Source organism: Geotrypetes seraphini, chromosome 1 (assembly GCF_902459505.1).
Source record: "Geotrypetes seraphini chromosome 1, aGeoSer1.1, whole genome shotgun sequence".
NCBI lineage: Eukaryota > Metazoa > Chordata > Amphibia > Gymnophiona > Dermophiidae > Geotrypetes > Geotrypetes seraphini.
The window spans coordinates 237426998-237445184 of NC_047084.1; the positions used below are offsets into that span (position 1 = coordinate 237426998).

At 44.2% G+C, this 18187-nt stretch overlaps 1 protein-coding gene across 2 annotated transcripts in view; it reads right to left on the reverse strand.

Annotated features, from left to right (window-relative positions):
• Nucleotides 1–1662: 1662 nt before the first annotated feature.
• SLC34A2 (solute carrier family 34 member 2) overlaps nucleotides 1663–18187 on the reverse strand; it is a 63489-nt gene continuing 46964 nt past the window's right edge. For both annotated transcript variants that reach the window (XM_033948158.1, XM_033948154.1), the window contains 4 exons: nucleotides 17617–17784; nucleotides 16894–17010; nucleotides 14846–14970; nucleotides 1663–3946 (listed from right to left, as the gene is read on the reverse strand). In XM_033948158.1, coding sequence (XP_033804049.1) covers nucleotides 3362–3946; nucleotides 14846–14970; nucleotides 16894–17010; nucleotides 17617–17784 — 995 coding nt within the window. In that variant the 3' untranslated portion in view covers nucleotides 1663–3361. The remainder of the gene's footprint in view (nucleotides 3947–14845; nucleotides 14971–16893; nucleotides 17011–17616; nucleotides 17785–18187) is intronic.

An 18187-nucleotide genomic window follows, 5' to 3' on the forward strand; every position in this document is an offset into this window, starting at 1 on the left:
TAATGCTCAAGCTCAGTGAAAAACGCCATTTAAATGACGTTTTTCACTGATTTTCAAGGCGCCTGCCAGTGCTTGAAAAATCAGCACCTGAATCGCATGTCTGTAGGCGCTTTATGTCGCTTAATGCCACTGCAAGGAGGTGCAATTCACATCAAAGACAGGCCCTGGAAATGTAGGCCTGGAAAACCCTGGCCTACATTTCCGGCTCCTGCTTTTGTCATAGACACAATTCTCTAACCATTGCGTGATTGACAGGTGATTGGTGGCTGCTTTTAAGGCGGCCACTGACAACGGCACCGATTAGAGAATCTGGGCCCTCTGCGTATTACAGAGTTGGAAGTTGTATTCTGTCCTATTTAGGCTCCAGATTTTAAACCTCATATAGGAGAATTGGTCGAATGATGCTATTTAATAATTGTAATAATGGTTTTACGGGTGAGTTCAAAATGGCCAGGGCTTTATCGTGTAGCTTATTGGAGCTTACTGCCAATATCATCTAAAACGTAATTTTAAAAATACTATTCCTTCATCATTTAAGCTCCACAATTGGCACTGTTTTGAAATGCTGACCATGGTGTATAAAGTTGTATTTTGATATTCAGCAATGAGCCATGCCTGGATACTGGTGCCAAATACAATGTATAAGGTCACCACTGGAAGGTACCCAAGTGCTGCTACCCAGGAACTATCCAGACAAGTTAGGAGATTGAAGACTTTGGATTTATTCAAAAAGCACTTCCAGTCTGTTCCTATAGAGTTTTCATATGGAAAAACTCTGTCCTTGGCATTACCTTTGGCTTTTAATCTTTATAGCAGGGAAATTACTGCTTAATTTCTAAAATAAATAAATAAATCACTGTCATTTATAGATGCAGAGTAGAACTGGGCAAAACATATATAATCACAACCCCTCTCCCCCTTTTACAGTTTTTAGCGCAGGAAGCTGAATGCCCCCGCGCTGATCCTGACGTTCATAGGAACTCTGTGAGCATCGGGAGTCACGCAGTGCGGCTCCCTGTGCTGAAAAAGTGCTATTGCGGTTTAGTAAAAGGGGGAAAAGTTTGGCAATAGCCTCATTGCGCTCCCATTTATCACTCCCCCTATACTCTGAACTATCTATTAGAGAATGACACGGTGACAAAATTCATCACCGTTCCCGTCCCCGCGGATAACCGCGGGAAATAATCCCATATCATTTTCTAGTGTCTATTTCAACCTCAGTCCTTCTACACCAGCATTCTTCAAAGCAAAGCTTGCGGGTGAGTGGTTGTGCCCAATTATACTCTGATTCTTCCCTCTCTCCTTAAAGAATGACATGAAGATGGTTTCCAGCGGTTATCCGCGGGGACGGGAACGGTGATGAATTTTGTCACCGTGTCATTCTCTACTATCTATGCTAAATTTGCTCACTTTAATCTGGAATCACAAATGTATTCTTTCGTGCTGTGAGCCACAATGATTCCCTGTCGAAAATTGCGGGACATAAGAAGCTGTATTATTATTATTATTCCTTTTTCATATGTAGCAGGCAAGTGGCAAACGCTAGAGCTTACTAAGATTGAAGAATTTCCAAATATCATGGGAAAGAGAATTATGCAATAGCCTAAATCTTTATATTTACTATAGGACTCGGTTATAAAGATACAAACTTAGACAACTGCACACAGTAGTTCAGTATTCATTTTAATTGACACAAAGATATACAAAATACATTGTGCAGACCTTCCACGATACATGGCCTTAAAGTGTTAACATCAAATTCATAAACAAATATGTTAAAACCATAATACATATATATTACCTATCTTGGCATTCTTAATATACAGTAATGCAGGGATATGTACATAGTACATACCTATTATTTCAGTTAATGCATTTCAAGACAGCTATCAGCAGCCACTGTCTTTTCTGTTTGAGCTCTTGAATAGTGTTCTACAAGGGGCCGCTGAAAAGTTCTCAGCCCAACCAACAAAGTTGGGGCAGTCTCCCTCGAGGGCTAAACACTTAGGGGTCCTTTTACTAAGGCGCGCTAACCAATTTAGCACGCGCTAAGTGCTAACATGTCCATAGAATGTCATGGGTGTGTTAGCATTTAGCACGTGCTAATCGTTAGCGTGCGCTAAATCGGTTGGCATGCCTTAGTAAAAGGACCCCTTAGTCCAGCGATTTTCCGCAAAAATACAGAATGAAAAAAATGGAAAACCGCTAGACATTTATACCCGCTTTTATTAAACTGCGCTAGCAGTTTTTTGCTTGGGGAGATGCGCTGAATGCCTCGTGCTGCTCCCGACGCTCATAGAAACTTTATGAGTGTCGGGAGCAGCGCGGGACATTCAGCGCAGCCCCCTGCACTAAAATCTGCTAGCGCAGTATAATAAAAGGGGGTATAAATGTATAGCCCTCGAGGGAGACTGCCCCAACTTTGTTGTTTGGGCTGATGACTTTTTAGTGGCCCCTCATAGCTGTATGGAACCTAACCTTCATTAGGTTTTCCTTCGACAAATATGCAGGTGAGCTAATATTTACATAAGTTTTACAACATTAAAAATGTGCATGATACCTTAAAGAAAATAGACCTTTTGTACTGGCTACTGTTCCTTGGGAGAAGAAGTAGCCTTATGGATAACAAATGGACTGAGATTCAGGAAAGCCAGTGTTCAAATCCTTGAGCTCCTTGTGACCTTGAGTAGGTCTCTTTATGTCCTTTTGCCTCAGGAATCCACTTAGACTGTAGGCTCTCTAGGGCAGGGACAGAGTGTACCTGAATGCTTCTCAAACTGTATACAGCCAGTAGTATTTTAACAGTATGTACTGTGGCTGTGCTCTTGAGAGCTACTGTAGTGAAGAAGTGTTCCAACAAGGCACTGTCAATATGACAGGAATTAAAACGAACTGTACAGAACTGAGAAGGCCAGTCTTTATGTCAGACAGAGCCTTGCACAGACAGACCAGTATAGGTTTGTGTTTCAGATTATCCTATCTGAAACATTTCTGATGCTATATAAACTGTGTTTCAGCTTGACAGTTCTTGCACTGAATAAAATGTGGGTGTTTTATGAACAACGCTTGTATCTGCTGGACATCAAAGCATTTCCAGATGCTTCTTCATGTCCTCTGCAGTAGTAATAAACTCTCTTGCTCCATGGACCTTCACTAGATCCTTTGACAAAATCCATGTTGGAGACAATAGTATATTATGGTATACTAACCCATCCCTTGAGTTCTTTTCTTACTACCCTGGAATTTCTGAGCCACAAGGGACAAAATAAATAACATACATGGGATCACCCCATAACAGAACTGACATCCAATATATTTCCTATGAGACCGATAACAGACTAACCTTGTGGATACTGTCTCTTTAAAAAGCGGTCAGGTTTTGTAGATTATCCTGTGCAGCCTGGCTTTCCTTTGCAGGCAGTGTTTCATCGGCAATAGAAACGGCATTCTCGTAAACCTCCAGAGACCTAGGCTCCTTCTTTCCGGAAAGTTCTTCATCTTGGCTGTCTTTGCAACATTTGCAGCATTTACACCACTTGCAGCAGCAGCAGCAGTACCGCCCACAGAGCGAGGTCATGGATGTTATAACTATGTCCCATGGCTGCAGGGAGTGCATCCATTTGGGGAGGAAGTTCCAGGTCTTCAGAAAGTCCGGCAGGACTCTTGGCCACTTGGATTGCAGAATATTGATAATAATGACAGCAATTATAATCGCAATGATTGGAACACCAACCCCCACAAGCACTTGCCAGCCTGCTACCGACAGAGCAAAGATGCTTATGGGGAGCAAGAGAAAACAGATGATCAGATACAGGACAGCAAACCATCTGTACTTGGCTGTCGTGTTCCCTAGACCCTTTGCAAGGCGGATGGGTACGCGGGTGATAGGAATAGGGTACATAATAAGTATCCCAGATATGTTGAAAAAGAAATGGCACAGTGCAATCTGAAATGAAAAAACAACACATTTAAGTGATTTGACAAAGTCTAAAATGAAAAAAAAAAAAAAAAAAAAATCAACTGAAACAAAGAACATTTGTGTGGCTCTACAGATAAGGATTTGTACAATTCTGTAGGTATGAGAAGGCTGCGTAAGAAGTATACAGTATCCCTTGCTTTCGGTGAGCTTACAGTAGAAGTCTGAACAGCAGGTTAAGGTGATACAGGGAGAGGTGGACTACCAGGGACATCACATGATCCAGCTGGATGCCAGCTGCTTAGATGTTACTGATCCCAAATGTATGTTATACTACTAAACTACAACCCTTTACAAATTGTTTTGCGGGCTTCTCACATGATTAAATTCATTCTGTTCTGAAACAATGGCTATAGAAAATAAAACAATTAACAAAATTCCAAGGACATGGATACAGCTAAAGAAAAAAAACACCACCTCAGAAACTGTACAGTCTGCATGATAGGCCATTCAAGATTTACTAAAAGGCACTATTGCACTACCAGACCAAAAATCTTATATAAGTGTGTACAGATAGACACGTGGAAAAAGCAGGTGAACAGAAAGAATGTGCTTATCTTTACACAATATTGTACACTCTTCTGTACAATATGTACATATCTTATTTAGTTATTCATTCAATTTTAAAGCACATTCTCTCAAAAGAGCCCAGAATCTATATATATAAAATCGGAGGTATGTATGTGTGTGTGTGTGTATGTGCCGCGATCACGCAAAAACGGCTTGACCGATTTGAACGAAACTTGGTATGCAGATCCCTCACTACCTGGGGTGATATGTTCTGGGGGTCTCGCGGCCCACCTGCACACGTGGGCGGAGCTACAAACAGAAAATCAGATTTCACCCATTCATGTCAATGGAAAAAATGTAAAAAGCTGCCATTCTCACAGTAATTCAAAAACGGCTTGACCGATTTGAACGAAACTTGGTATGCAGATCCCTCACTACCTGGGGTGATATGTTCTGGGGGTCTCGCGGCCCACCTGCACATGTGGGCAGAGCTACAAACAGAAAATCAGATTTCACCCATTCATGTCAATGGAAAAAATGTAAAAAGCTGCCATTCTCACAGTAATTCAAAAACGGCTTGACCGATTTGAACGAAACTTGGTATACAGATCCCTCACTACCTGGGGTGATATGTTCTGGGGGTCTCGTGGCCCACAACTCTATGTTGCTTGCTCAAGGGTGGGTTCACCCAAGAATTTATATGTTCTTGCTCCAGGAGGTGAAACTAAAATTGTTGTTTATAATCACGTTTTGCGTTAGTTGTATTGTATTCATTTTGTCAAATATTTCACATTATAATTTGAATATTGTACTTTTTATTAAGCTGTAAAAAAATAATTTCATTCACCACTATAAAGTATCTTTATTTGAATCCATTTACAGTGTTATTGCTATAATTAAATACCCGTGCAACGCCGGGGCATCAGCTAGTGGGTTATAAGTTTACATACATGTAGTATATATTTTACTGGTAGATGTACACAGGGTGGAACAAGGTGGAACCTATATTCATGTAACCTATAGAATACTAAAAGTTACTTATGTATCTCCAGTATTTAGATGTGATCACTTATACCTGCTCCCACCTGTATATAGTATACCTGGTTACAATAGTATCTTATGAAGGAAGGTAGACATGAAAGGATAGTGAACTTTCTAGAATCCAGTGGGTTACAAGATTTGAGGCAACATGACTTTACTAAAGGTAAATCGTGCCATACAAATCTGATTGAATTCTTTGACTGGGCAACCAAAGAACTGGATCAAAGACATGCACTAGATGTAATTTACTTAGATTTCAGCAAAGCCTCTGACACGGTTCCTCATTGGAGGCTCTTGAATAAACTTGACAGGTTGAATTTAGGACCCAAAATGGTGAACTGGATTAGAAAGTTAAGATCAAGTTAAGATAAAAACTTGTTTCAAAAAACTTGTACTGTAACTATGGTAAATTATAACCTGTTAATTGTATATTATGTATGTTAACCTGAAATCCGTTCTGAGTTCTGTGAGGAAAACGGGATAGAAAAGGGTGGTGGATACCTGGAATGCCCGCTTGAGGGAGGTGGTGGAGATGAAAACTGTGACGGAATACAGAAAAAGGGTGGGATGAACACAAAGGATCTCTAATTAGAAAATTAATTGTATAAAACAAACTAAGGTCACTTCTGGGCTGGGGAGAGCTTCATTGGAAACTCCGGTGATTTGGAACATGAGGACACTGCTGGGCAGACTTTATGGGCTGTATCCCTCAAACAACAGGATGGCTAGCATAGATTGTAGTGAGCTTCGACAGCAAGTCTGCTAGAGGGAACCTAAAGATGGTTCTAGGCAGACTTCTACAATCTATGGCCCAGAAATATTACAGAAAAAAAAAAATGCACAGTGGTTAGAGCTACGGTCTCGGTAGCCTGAGGTTGTGGGTTCAGATCCCATGCTGCTCCTTGTGACCCTGGGCAAGTCACTTATTTATTTAATTTTCTAGACTGTTCTCCCAGGAGAGCTCAGAACAGTTTACATGAGTTTATTCAGGTACTCAAGCATTTTTCCCTGCCTGTCCCGGTGGGCTCACAAACTATCTAATGTACCTGGGGCAATGGGGGGATTAAGTGACTTGTCCAGGGTCACAAGGAGCAGCATGAGTTTGAACCCACAACCTCAGAATGATTAGGCTGTAGCTTTAACCACTGCACCACACACTCCCCATTGCCCCAGGTACATTAGGTAGAGTGTGAGCCCGCCTGGACAGATAGAGAAAAATGCTTGAGTATCTGAATGTAAACCACTTAGGCTATAAGTGATATATAAATAACTAAAAATAAATTAATAACCATAAATGTATAATGCTTGTGTTAATCATCAGTAAATAGAGGTCTTAAATAATTAATCTGGGTTCATTGTAGACAATACGATGAAACCTTCCGCCCAATGTGCGGTGGCGGCCAAAAAAGCAAACAGGATGCTGGGAATTATTTAAAAAGGGATGGTTAACAAGACTAAGAATGTCATAATTCCCCTGTATCGCTCCATGGTGCGACCTCATTTGGAGTATAGTGTTCAATTCTGGTCTCCTTATCTCAAGAAAGATATAGTGGTGTTAGAAAAGGTTCAAAGAATTGCGACCAAGATGGTAAAGAGGATGGAACTCCTCTCGTATGAAGAGAGAGTAAAACGGTTAGGGCTCTTCAGCTTGGAAAAGAGACGGCTGAGGGAAGAAATGATTGAAGTCTACAAAATCCTGTGTGGAGTAGAATGGGTACAAGTGGATTGATTTTTCACTCCATCAAAAATTACAAAAACTAGGGGACACTCAATGAAGTTACATGGAAATACTTTTAAAACCAATAGGAGGAAATTTTTTTTTTCACTCAGAGAATAGTTAAGCTCTGGAACGCGTTTCCAGAGGATGTGATAAGAGCGGATAGCTTAGCTGGTTTTAAGAAAGGTTTGGACAAGTTCCTGGAGGAAAAGTCCATAGTCTGTTATTGAGAAAGACATGGGGGAAGCCACTGCTTGCCCTGGATCGGTAACATGGAATATTGCTACTCCTTGGGTTTAGTTTAGTGACTTGGATTGGCCACCGTGAGTACGGGCTACTAGGCTTGATGGACCATTGGTCTGACCCAGTAAGGCTATTCTTATGTTCTTATGTTCTTAATTGCTTCAGAAAACAAGAGTATTAATGGTTAAGAAATGTGTGAACCACTTAGGTTTAAGCAGGGTACAAGTCTTTAAATAAATAAATAAATAAATGTATGTTACCTTCATAACTTTGGGGGAAAAATGTGCAAAAGAGCTGGAAAATCTCATTTACAATTTTTTTACGGAGCTCTAGACTAGATATTTCTTGCGTTCAGTGCCTTGTCAGCTGCACCTTAGACCCTCCACCCTAGAGTACAAAGTCCCAAGAAATGCCCTGTCCTATCAGTTGCCGTTAGCAGTTTATAGTATACTTCAGAGCTTCATTTCTGAGGGAATGCCTTCAAAGCTATTCTGTCACTTCTTTTCAGACTCCTGGGCTGGCCCAACCATTAGGCGAGACTAGGTGGTTGCCTAGGAAAATAGTTTCTTGAACAGCAGCAAAGAGAAGCTGCAGTCAGAGCAAAACAACATCTCAACAGCCACATAAATTTAAGGATACATATTTAAACTGCATTTTATAGGATATGAATGTGATCATGATGGTTGAGTTTAATCATCAAAATCTTAGCATGAAGGTGGGGGTGGGGTAAAGCTGAAAATTTGCCAAGGGCAGTGGTCTCCATCACACAGCCCCTGTAGTTCATTTTCACGGCCTTCATATCCCCATGAAGCTCTGCTGGATCACGAGTGCCTGCATGGTCACATTGACACACGTGCACACACGCATGCATGCAAAAATCAATCAATTTGCCTGTGAGTGCGTGCACATGGTGTCAACGTAACCATACAGTCATACGTGAACCAGATCAGCATCATGGGGCCTCTTCTGTATCCATAGTAGTGGTGAAATCTCCTGACGGTTCACCTCTGCTCCAGCTCAGCCCCCAAAATCGAAGCAAAGCAGAATTACAGGTTTACTGGTTGCAAGTGAGCATACACCTCTCATTGTAATATTGGCTTGCTTGGTTTGAAAGTTAGAGAAAAAGACTGTGGTACTTTGCACTAAGGTGGGCTGATAGACAGCAATGGAATGTAGTGGCTGTGTTTTGTGTACCCTCCTCACTTCGACTAACCTGCATGTTCAGTGGAGTAGGGGGTTGAGGGGGGGTGGTCCGTCTTCCTAAGGGTGCAGCCATCCGTCCTCCTCTCCACCCCCACTCCTTCCCCGCACCCCTACTGCCGTTTTCCTTCCCCATACTTCTGTAACATTCCTCGCATGAGCAGCAACCCCCAGTCTGCTGTTGCACCAGTGTCGGCTCATCCCCTAATGACACTTCCTTGACCCATGCCTAGGAAGTGATGTCAGAGGAAGAGCCAATGTTGGAGCGACAGCAGCTTGGGGGTTGCTGCTTGCACCAGGAATATTACAGAGGTATGGGGGAAGGGAAGCAGCACGTGTGGGGAAGGAGCATGTGGAGGTGGGGGAGAAGAGGGTGGGGGAGGGGTGTCATCGCTCAGGCCACCTCTCACCCTCGCTACGCCACTGTGTATACTGTTGCACTGTTGGATAGCAGTGTGCTTGTGGAATCACTATCCTGGAATTCTTTGAGATCTAACATTACCAGATCCGGCCAAAAACTTAAACTATCTTTCCCCTCGTTAAAAGGCGTCATCTATGCAGGTAAATTAGGGAAATCCCTTTTCTTCAAAATCACAGAGCTTTGGAATAACCTTCCTGCCCTGCTGCGGAATCTGGGCTCCTTCCAATTATTCCGAAAGCATCTTGAAACCTGGCTTTTCTTTAAAATGTAAAGCTCTCTACCCTCTTTATAATCACAAATTCTTATTATGTGTTTCTCTCATTTACTAAATTACCTGTAAACCGTGCCGAGCTCTATCTTTATGGAGAGGATGAAGTATACAAACAAGGTTTAGTTTAGTTTAGTTTAGTACGCTTAAAATCTTTTGGTGGCCTCCAGAGGTTTCTCACTTTGTGACCCTTTACATGGAAATGGTTGGAGACCACTGGCCCTGAGCATAACTCAGTGGCATACCAAGGGGGGGTGGGGGGGCGGTGCGCCCCGGATGCCAGCCCTGAGGGGGTGCTCCCGGCCTTGCCGTTCAGTCCCCCCCCCACCCTCGAAGGACCGCTCGCCCCACTGTGCAGGACCTTCCTGCACCACCTGTGAAGCAGCCTGCAGACGTCAGAGGAGGGGCGGGACCGCGGCGCAGGAAGCAGCACCTAAGCAGCGCAGGGATCGCTGACATCGCGATCCTGATGCAGCTGCTTCATAGGTGGTGCGGGGAGGCCAGGGGGGCGAGCGGTCCTTCGGGGTGGGTCGGGGCATCAGGCCTTCAGGGTGGGGCGGGCGGGCAGGCAGGCAGGCTTTCAAGGAGAAGGGGGGTGACAGGCAGGCAGGCCTTCGGGGGTGTGTGCAGACCTTCAAGGGGTGCAGGCCTTCAAGGGGGAGGGACAGGCCTTCAAAGGAGGGCAGGCAGGCCTTCAAGGGGGCCTGCAAGGGGGTGGGACAGGCCTTCGGGGGTTGCAGACCTTCAAGGGGGTGCAGGCCTTCAAGGGGGGGGGACCGGCCTACAAGGGGGGGACAGGCCTACAAGGGGGTGGGACAGGCCTTCAAGGGGGGACAGGCCTTTGGGGGGGGTGCAGGCTTCGGGGGGTGCAGACCTTCAAGGGGGTGCAGGCCTTCAAGGGGTGCAGGCCTTCAAGGGGGAGGGACAGGCCTTCAAAGGGGGGCAGGCAGGCCTACAAGGGGGAGGGACAGGCCTTCAAGGGGGGACAGGCCTTTGGGGGGGTGCAGGCTTCGGGGGGGTGCAGGCCTTCAAGGGGGGTGCAGGCCTTTGGGGGGTGCAGGCCTTCGGGGGGGTGCAGACCTTCAAGGGGGTGCAGGCCTTCAAGGGGGGGACAGGCAGGCAGGCCTTCAAGGGGGGACAGGCCTACAAGGGGGGGGACAAGCTACAAGGGGGTGGGACAGGCCTTCAAGGGGGGGTGCAGGCCTTCGGGGGGGTGCAGACCTTCAAGGGGGTGCAGGCCTTCAAGGGGGGGACAGGCCTTCAAGTGAGGGACAGGCAGGCAGGCCTTCAAGGGGGGGACAGGCCTACAAGATGGGGGGACATGCCTTCAAGGGGGGGACAGGCCTACAAGGGGGTGGGACAGGCCTTCAAGGGGGGACAGGCAGACCTTTAAGGGGGGACAGGCCTTTGGGGGGGACCCTGGTTTAGAAGTACACAGAGGGAAGTGGGTGTTCAAAGAGACGTGCATATGCCAAACTTTGGGGGGGGAAGAAATAATGGGTCTGAAAATAGAGGAGAGGGAGAGAGATGATGGACCATGGGATTTAGGGAGGGAAGGAACAGAAAGGGAGAGAAATTGGACACAAGGGATGGTGTGAAGGAGGGATAGAGATACTGGATAGGAGGGTAATTGGGAAAAGAAAGGGAGAGATGGTGGACTCTGGGGTGGTGGGGAAGGAGGGAGAGATGCCGGATGAAATGGTAGTTAAGAAAAGGTAGATCTGTGGAGGGAGATGAAAAAAAGGAAAGATACCAGACTTCCTGGGAAGGGAAGGGAAATGGAAAGGGAGGACAGAGTTGGCAGATGGATGGTTAGCATGCAGAAAGAAGGAGACCCTGGCAAGCAAGTTATCAGAAGAAAACCAGAGCCTTGGACCAACAAGATCTGAAATATAACCAGACAACAAAAGGTAGAAAAATTAATTTTATTTTCTGTTTTGTGATTATATGTCAGATTTGAAATGTGTATCCTGCCAGAGCTGGTGTTGGACTGCAAACGTGAGCTAGGATTTAACAGAGAGAGGAAAAGTCCTTTTTGTTTCTTTATTTTATTTACACCACAGCGCCAGTGTGGTTAGGAGAAGCCAAAGGGGGTGAAAAAGCTATAAAACCCACCAGGAGTTTTGAAAAAAATCACCCAACTGGGCAGGAAAATCGAATTGAAAAACCAATTCAATAGGCTGAATCGAATCAAAATTTTTTTTCCTGATTCTAGCAGCATTAGTTTGTGCTACTGTCTTAGACTTTAGGACCTGGGATTGGGGAGAGATAGCATCCTCAGTACTTTATAATGCAAGTGAAACGAGGATTTGGTCAGACTTTTGAAGGGTCTGCAGAAAAAAAAAATATTGTATAGGCCGGGGACATGAGACAGCAGGAAATGGGAACTTTTCTTTCTTCTATTTTTGTGAATGGAAAGGCTGAGGATGTCAGAGAGTTCAGTTAAAATATGTGCTTTATAAGAAAATATAATAATGTGTTTTATAAAGTTTATAGCATAGCTGGCCTACCCAGTGAGGTGTTCCTAGTGGTGATGGTGGCAGCGTGTCAATGTGTTGAGAGGAAGAGGTGGTCTGGGAAATTCTGCTGAGCAAACTCCGGGCCCATTTCCACCCCCCCCAGTTAATCCAGTCCACTCAACTGGTTCACACACTGAGTGGGTCTTTGGGTGTTGTTTTGGGATCTCTTCCAGTGGTTTATCAGTATCTCCTTCTGGTCCAAGGAAGGAAACTTTGTTATCCTTAGCATTGACCTACAGAATATGTTTGTAACAGCGCTGCTTGTGTGGCATTAGGCTATGTAGTGATCGAAAGAAAAAAACAGACCTTTGCACATTTTTGCACTATATGGTGGGTGTTTGAGGAGATTCACATTTCCTGCACAGCTAAGTCCATGTGAAGTTACCTTGCGCTGTATTTGACATCTAGCAAGGTCTCTGTTTGAAAGGAAAGATCTAAACTTAAAAATGAAGTGGCCAGAAGTTATGGTAAAAGCAGATAGTGTAGCTGGTTTTAAGAAAGATTTGGACAAATTCCTGGAGGAAAAGTCCATAATCTGTTATTAAGACATGGGGGAAGTGTCTGCTTGCCCTGGATCGGTAGCATGGAATGTTGCTACTCTTTGGGTTTTGACCAGGTATTAGTGTCCTGGATTGGCTACCATGAGAATGGGCTACTGGGCATGATGGACCATTGGTCTGACCCAGTTAGGCTATTCTTATGTTATGTTCTCATCTGTAGGGGCCTTTGTTTTCACTTCTTATTTTAATGTACAGTGGTGCCTCGCATAACGAACGCCTCGCACAACGAACGCTGCACACAACGAACTTCATGTCTTGATTCACACAACGAACTTCGTTTCACACAACGAACTTCACACAACGAACTTCGTTTCACACAACGAACTTCGTTTCACACAACGAACTTCGTTTCACACAACGAAGTCGCCCGAGCTGCCGATGTATTGCATCCTTCCGCGCAGGCACTGCAGGCAGTCGTTAGTCACTGCGCTTAACTGCCCTCTCTCACTGTATACAGTCGTCCTTTTAAGATAAACTCAATATTTTTTATATATCATGGCTTCTAAAAAAAGCAGGAAGGTGATTTCTGTTGAAATGAAACGGGAAATAATTAGAAGGAGTGAATGTGGGGTAAAACAGTGTGACCTCGTCAAAGAGTTTGGCCTCAGCAAGACCACCATTTTCACCATTTTGACAAATTTATCTTTTTTTATGTCATCTTAGCATATTTTATGCTGCAGAACGAATTATTTTTTTTAACATGTATTGTTATGGGAAAACGCGTTTCACATAACGAACTTTTCGCATAACAAACTTGCTCCTGGAACCAATTAAGTTCGTTGTGTGAGGCACCACTGTATTTTTTTTCTGGGAACTTATCAGTGTTTTTTATAATGGGAACAAAAATGGAAGAGAATTAATGTGTGTGGGATGAGGGGGTAACTAATTTCTTCAGCTAAATAATTCAATCCACTTCAAACAGACATAGGAGAACTCACGCATCATTCACACACCCTCCAACCAAAAACGTCAAAAGAAAAAAACTGTTCGACAACCTCCTAGCCATTCGAGCTGCAATACTCGACCCCCAACTCTACAACCAATTGACATCGACCACAGACTGCAAAACCTTCAAAAAGAAATAAAAACCCTTCTATTCAAAAAACACATAAAACCGAACTAACACAATCAGAACTGTCCCAAGCATCACCTGCAACTACTCCATATGTACTTCTGATGTCATGACAATTCAGACATAATTTATGTTATGTTATGTTTGGAATATAAGAAAATTTTCACTGCCTGTTTCTATTCTGACCATTTATTCCGTTTCATGGTCATTACAAAAAATATTTTTTTACATGGGGGGTGTCAAAAAATGATGGGCCCCGGGTGCCATATACCCTAGGTATGCCACTGGCATAACTTCAGGTTGCTCTAGGTCAGCCGGCAGCCTGCGTTTTACGAGCCACATCGGCTCCTCTCCCATGTGGATGCGGCTCTTCTCGCGTGTATAGATAGGCCCCCCAGATCTACCAAAGTACCAGTGGGGGTCTTCATGGTAGAAGTGAGACCCTCTTGCTCCTACCTTCTCACAGCTGTCTTCTAAAATGGCTGCCGTAACCTCTCGCAGCAACTCATGGTATTACAAGAAATGCTGTGAGCAGCCATGAAAGGTTATGGCAACCATTTTAGAAGGCAGGAGCGAGAGGGCTGTGCTCCAGCCACAAAGACCCCCTGTTGGACCACCAGGTATCTCAGTAGTTCCGGGGGGAGCCTACCTCTATACATGGCAGAGTGGAGGGGGCGAGGGGCATTGTGGGGTTGAGCTGCTATGAGAGGGCCATGCTCCCACGCTAAAGACACGCCCACCCCTGCTGGACCCAGGACCTAGGTAGGCCCTTTGAGGGAGGGGAAAATCATGGAGTTGGGAGGGAGATCAAAGGGTCAGGGCCTGGTGAGGGGAGAGAGTTGGGGGAGGGGCAGTGGAGGGATGAATGGTGCAGAGATGTGCAAGGGACTGGAGGGGAGAAGGAGGAGAGAAAATAGACCTTGGGGAGGAATATCTCAATCCCCCTTATCTATCCATTGTAGCTCTTTGTAAGTCTTGGGTCAAACATTTGGGATAAAATGGCTCTTTGCTTTAAAAAGGTTGTTGACCCCTGGTCTAGGTTGTCAGATATCCTTGGGCTGGCTCTGAAAATAGCAGGGTTGTTTTGCCCTGCCTCTCCCTTTCAGGTAGTTTGTAGGAAAGAAAAGGGAAAGGGTAAGCCTGAAACAGAACATTTTCTTCTATTGATCCTGCCCTGGCTCCACATTCCCCTTCTCTTCAGTTTACAAATTAAGCTGGATTACACTTATGCCAAGCACAATGTTAGAAGAAGATAAATCAATTCTACAAGAGCAATAGTAAATTAATGATCATATTGAAAGTGTTACACAGAACTCACCTGCAGCGAGTTTGCTAAAGTTTCGCTGTCACTTGCTAGAGCAGCAAGTAATGCTGTGGTGGTTGTACCAATGTTGGATCCCAATGTAAGAGGATAAGCTCGCTCAATACTTATAACACCAATGCCTGGGAGAAAAAAAAAATCAGAACTGAACTTAGATATTTTCTGATTAATTTAGTGCTTTTAATTTTAGACACAAATTACTGGTAGAGAGTGGGGATAGGCAGAATAGGCTTCACCACATAGTTCTACTGTTTTGTCCTTCAACCCTACCTTGAAGGAATCCCCTCTAAGAGTTATTATCTGGTCTTTCTATTGAAACTGCTAACAACAATGACACCTAAGGAGGTAGCTATTAAGGCGTGGTAATAAAAGTCAGGCTTTTACCACACCTTATTTTATCACAGTCACTAATTGGCAGCAGTACCATAAGACTACCGCTAGGGGTTTGATGGTACCATTTTGTACCTGGCACTGGAAGGGGCAGGAGTGAATAAGGATTACTTCTACTCCAAAAAAAGGAGACACCAGGAATTAGGAAGAAAGGGTGGAGGGAAAGGGGAGGTGCTTTGGGGGAGTCTTCTTGGCCCAGTGAAGTTCTTGAGGGGATTAGCTTTGTGGATGGGGAAAGTACTTGTGTGTGTGGGGGGGTGTCTACAAGTTGGGGGTAAGGGGCAGCTTCCCACTGTGAGCACTGGCCCCTTTAATAATTGTCCTGGGAGCACTCAGCTATGGTTTTGAATAATGGGGCAAATAATGAGTGTTATTGTCGAGGACACCTTGGTAGCTATCCCTGTAACTAGCAAATTTAATGGTGGAATATCTTTTGTGATGTGGGTACAGTAATGTTTTGGCCATGTTAGTCCACTTTAAAGATTAACAAATAAAAACAAACAATGGAAAAATAAGGCAATGCCCTTTTTACTGGACTAATTTTTGACTAGCTTTTGGAAAAAAACCAAGAAAGGAGCTTTTCACCTCTGAAAGCTAGTCAAAAATGTACTCATTCCAATTGAAAGGTAGCATCTTCTTAGAAACATAGAAACACGACAGCAGATACAGGCTAAATGGCCCATCCAGTCTGCCCATCTGCAGCATCCACTATCTCCTCCTCTCCCTAAGAGATCCCACATGCTTTTTCCATGCTTTCTTGAATTCAGCCAGTCTTTGTCTCCGCCACCTCTGTTGGAAGACTATTCCATGCATCTACCACCTTTTCTGTAAAAAAGTATTTTCTTAGATTACTCCTGAGATTATCACCTCTTAATCTCATTCTATGACCTCTCACTCTGGAGTCTCCTTTCAGTTGAAAGAGAATTGCCTTATGGGTATTTATGCCACATAGGTATTTAAACATTTCTATCACATCTCCCCTCTTCCATATTTCCTTAAAAATATACATATTGAGATCTTTAAGTCTGTCCCTGTACACCTTATGAGATAGGCCACCAATTATTTTAGTTGCTTTCCACTGGACCGACTCCATCCCAGTTATATCTTTTTGAAAGTGCGGTTTCCAGAATTGTACACAATATTCTAAATAAGATCTCACCAGAGTCTTATACAGGGGCATCGATTCCTCCTTTTTCCTACTGGTCATTCCTCGCCCTCTGCACCCTAGCATCCTTTTAGCTTTCACTGTCACCTTTTCAACCTGTTTGCCACCTTAACATCACATACTATTACATCCAAGTCCCCCTTCTCTTTCACGTACAAACGTTCTTCATCCCTCAAACTGTATCATTCCCTCAGGTTTTTGCAGCCCAAATACATGGTCTTGCACTTCTTAACATTAAATCTTAGCTGCCAAATTTCAAGCTTCACTAGGTCCTTCCTCATGTTTTCCATACCATCAAGGGTGTCTAATCTAGTGCAGATTTTGGTATTATCTGCAAAGAGGCGAATCGCACCAGTCAGCCTTTCAGCAATATCTCTTACAAAAATGTTAAAAAGAACAAGCCCAATAACCATCTACTACTTGCACTAGAATTTAGTACTTTTATTCTCAAAATGTGTAGAGTCATTGTTAGAATTGTACAGGAACGTACCAACAAGTGGAGTGATAGCAGATGTAAAAACAGAACTGCTTTGAACAATAAAAGTCATTCCAGCGCCAACTAAAATGGCCAGGTACCCTGTTACCCATGTAAAAGGAAATGGGAAATCTAAAAGAAAGCAGAAACAATTAATTAGGTAGGCACAATAAAATTATGATACTGCAAAACATCAGACAAAATTCTATTAAATACAGTAAAAATGAACAATAAAAATTGACGAAGGTAACTAACGATGAAACAGCACACTTTGTGGTAAGCCTGAATATGAGTTTTCTTACATTCTCCTATAACAGCGTAAACTGTGTGCTGCAGCAGATTCCAGGTATGCTGCATGACGCCCGAAGGGGGAGAGGCGCTGGCTAACTGCTTACAGTCCTATAGGCAGTCAGCTGGCGCTGGTGCCTCTCCTGCTATCTGCACCTCTCCCTCTCCAGAACCCCACCACTGGCGCTAATAAGAGTCATAGAGTCGCAGCTGGAGCACATCTGTGCATGTGCATACGTCTATGTGATGACATCACACATGTGCATGATGTCATCACATCAAAGTTCGAGCACTTCCGGATGCTCTCTAGCCACAGCCCCGCGTTTTGTGTGCAGCGGCTTTAAAAAGTTTGCGGCACACTGTCCTACAACAATACAAATCAGGTGGTATGTCTGCCTTTGCAACTACTTATGAAACTGAGGTGAAAAAATTTGTATATAACTACCGTACCAGTATTGATGATCTTCTTAATAACAGAAGCAACTTGTCCCTTCAACATTGAGTTCAGGAGTTTGACAATCAATATGAGACAAGTGCAGAGAACCAGCAGAGACAGTGCCAGAAGGATGAGACCGACAGCTAGGTCTGGAAGGGTAGTGTTCGCAAATATATGCTGGCCTAAGAAAAAAAAGAGAATTGACCAGAGACTTCATTAAAAGAGTATTCATGAAGGTGTGGCTATACCAGTGTTCTTCAACCACCGGTCCATGGACCAGTGCCGGTCCACAGAAATTTCCTGCCGGTCCACAGGGCCAGCACGTGCATCAAGCCCAAATCAGTGTTCTTCAACCGCCAGTCCACGGTGCGATCGATGCGGTGTTATCTTTGAGCCAGCTCCCTCTTCCTCACTGATTCAGTGCACAAAGCCACGGGGCAGTGGCTCCTACGAGCATCCTGCGCCTGAACTGGAAGCCTTCTCTCTGATGTTGCAATGTCAGAGGGAAGGCTTCCAGATGAGGCACGGGACGCGCAAAGTGCAATTAGTACTATTATGGGGGCGGGGCCTGGGGTGGAGATTGAG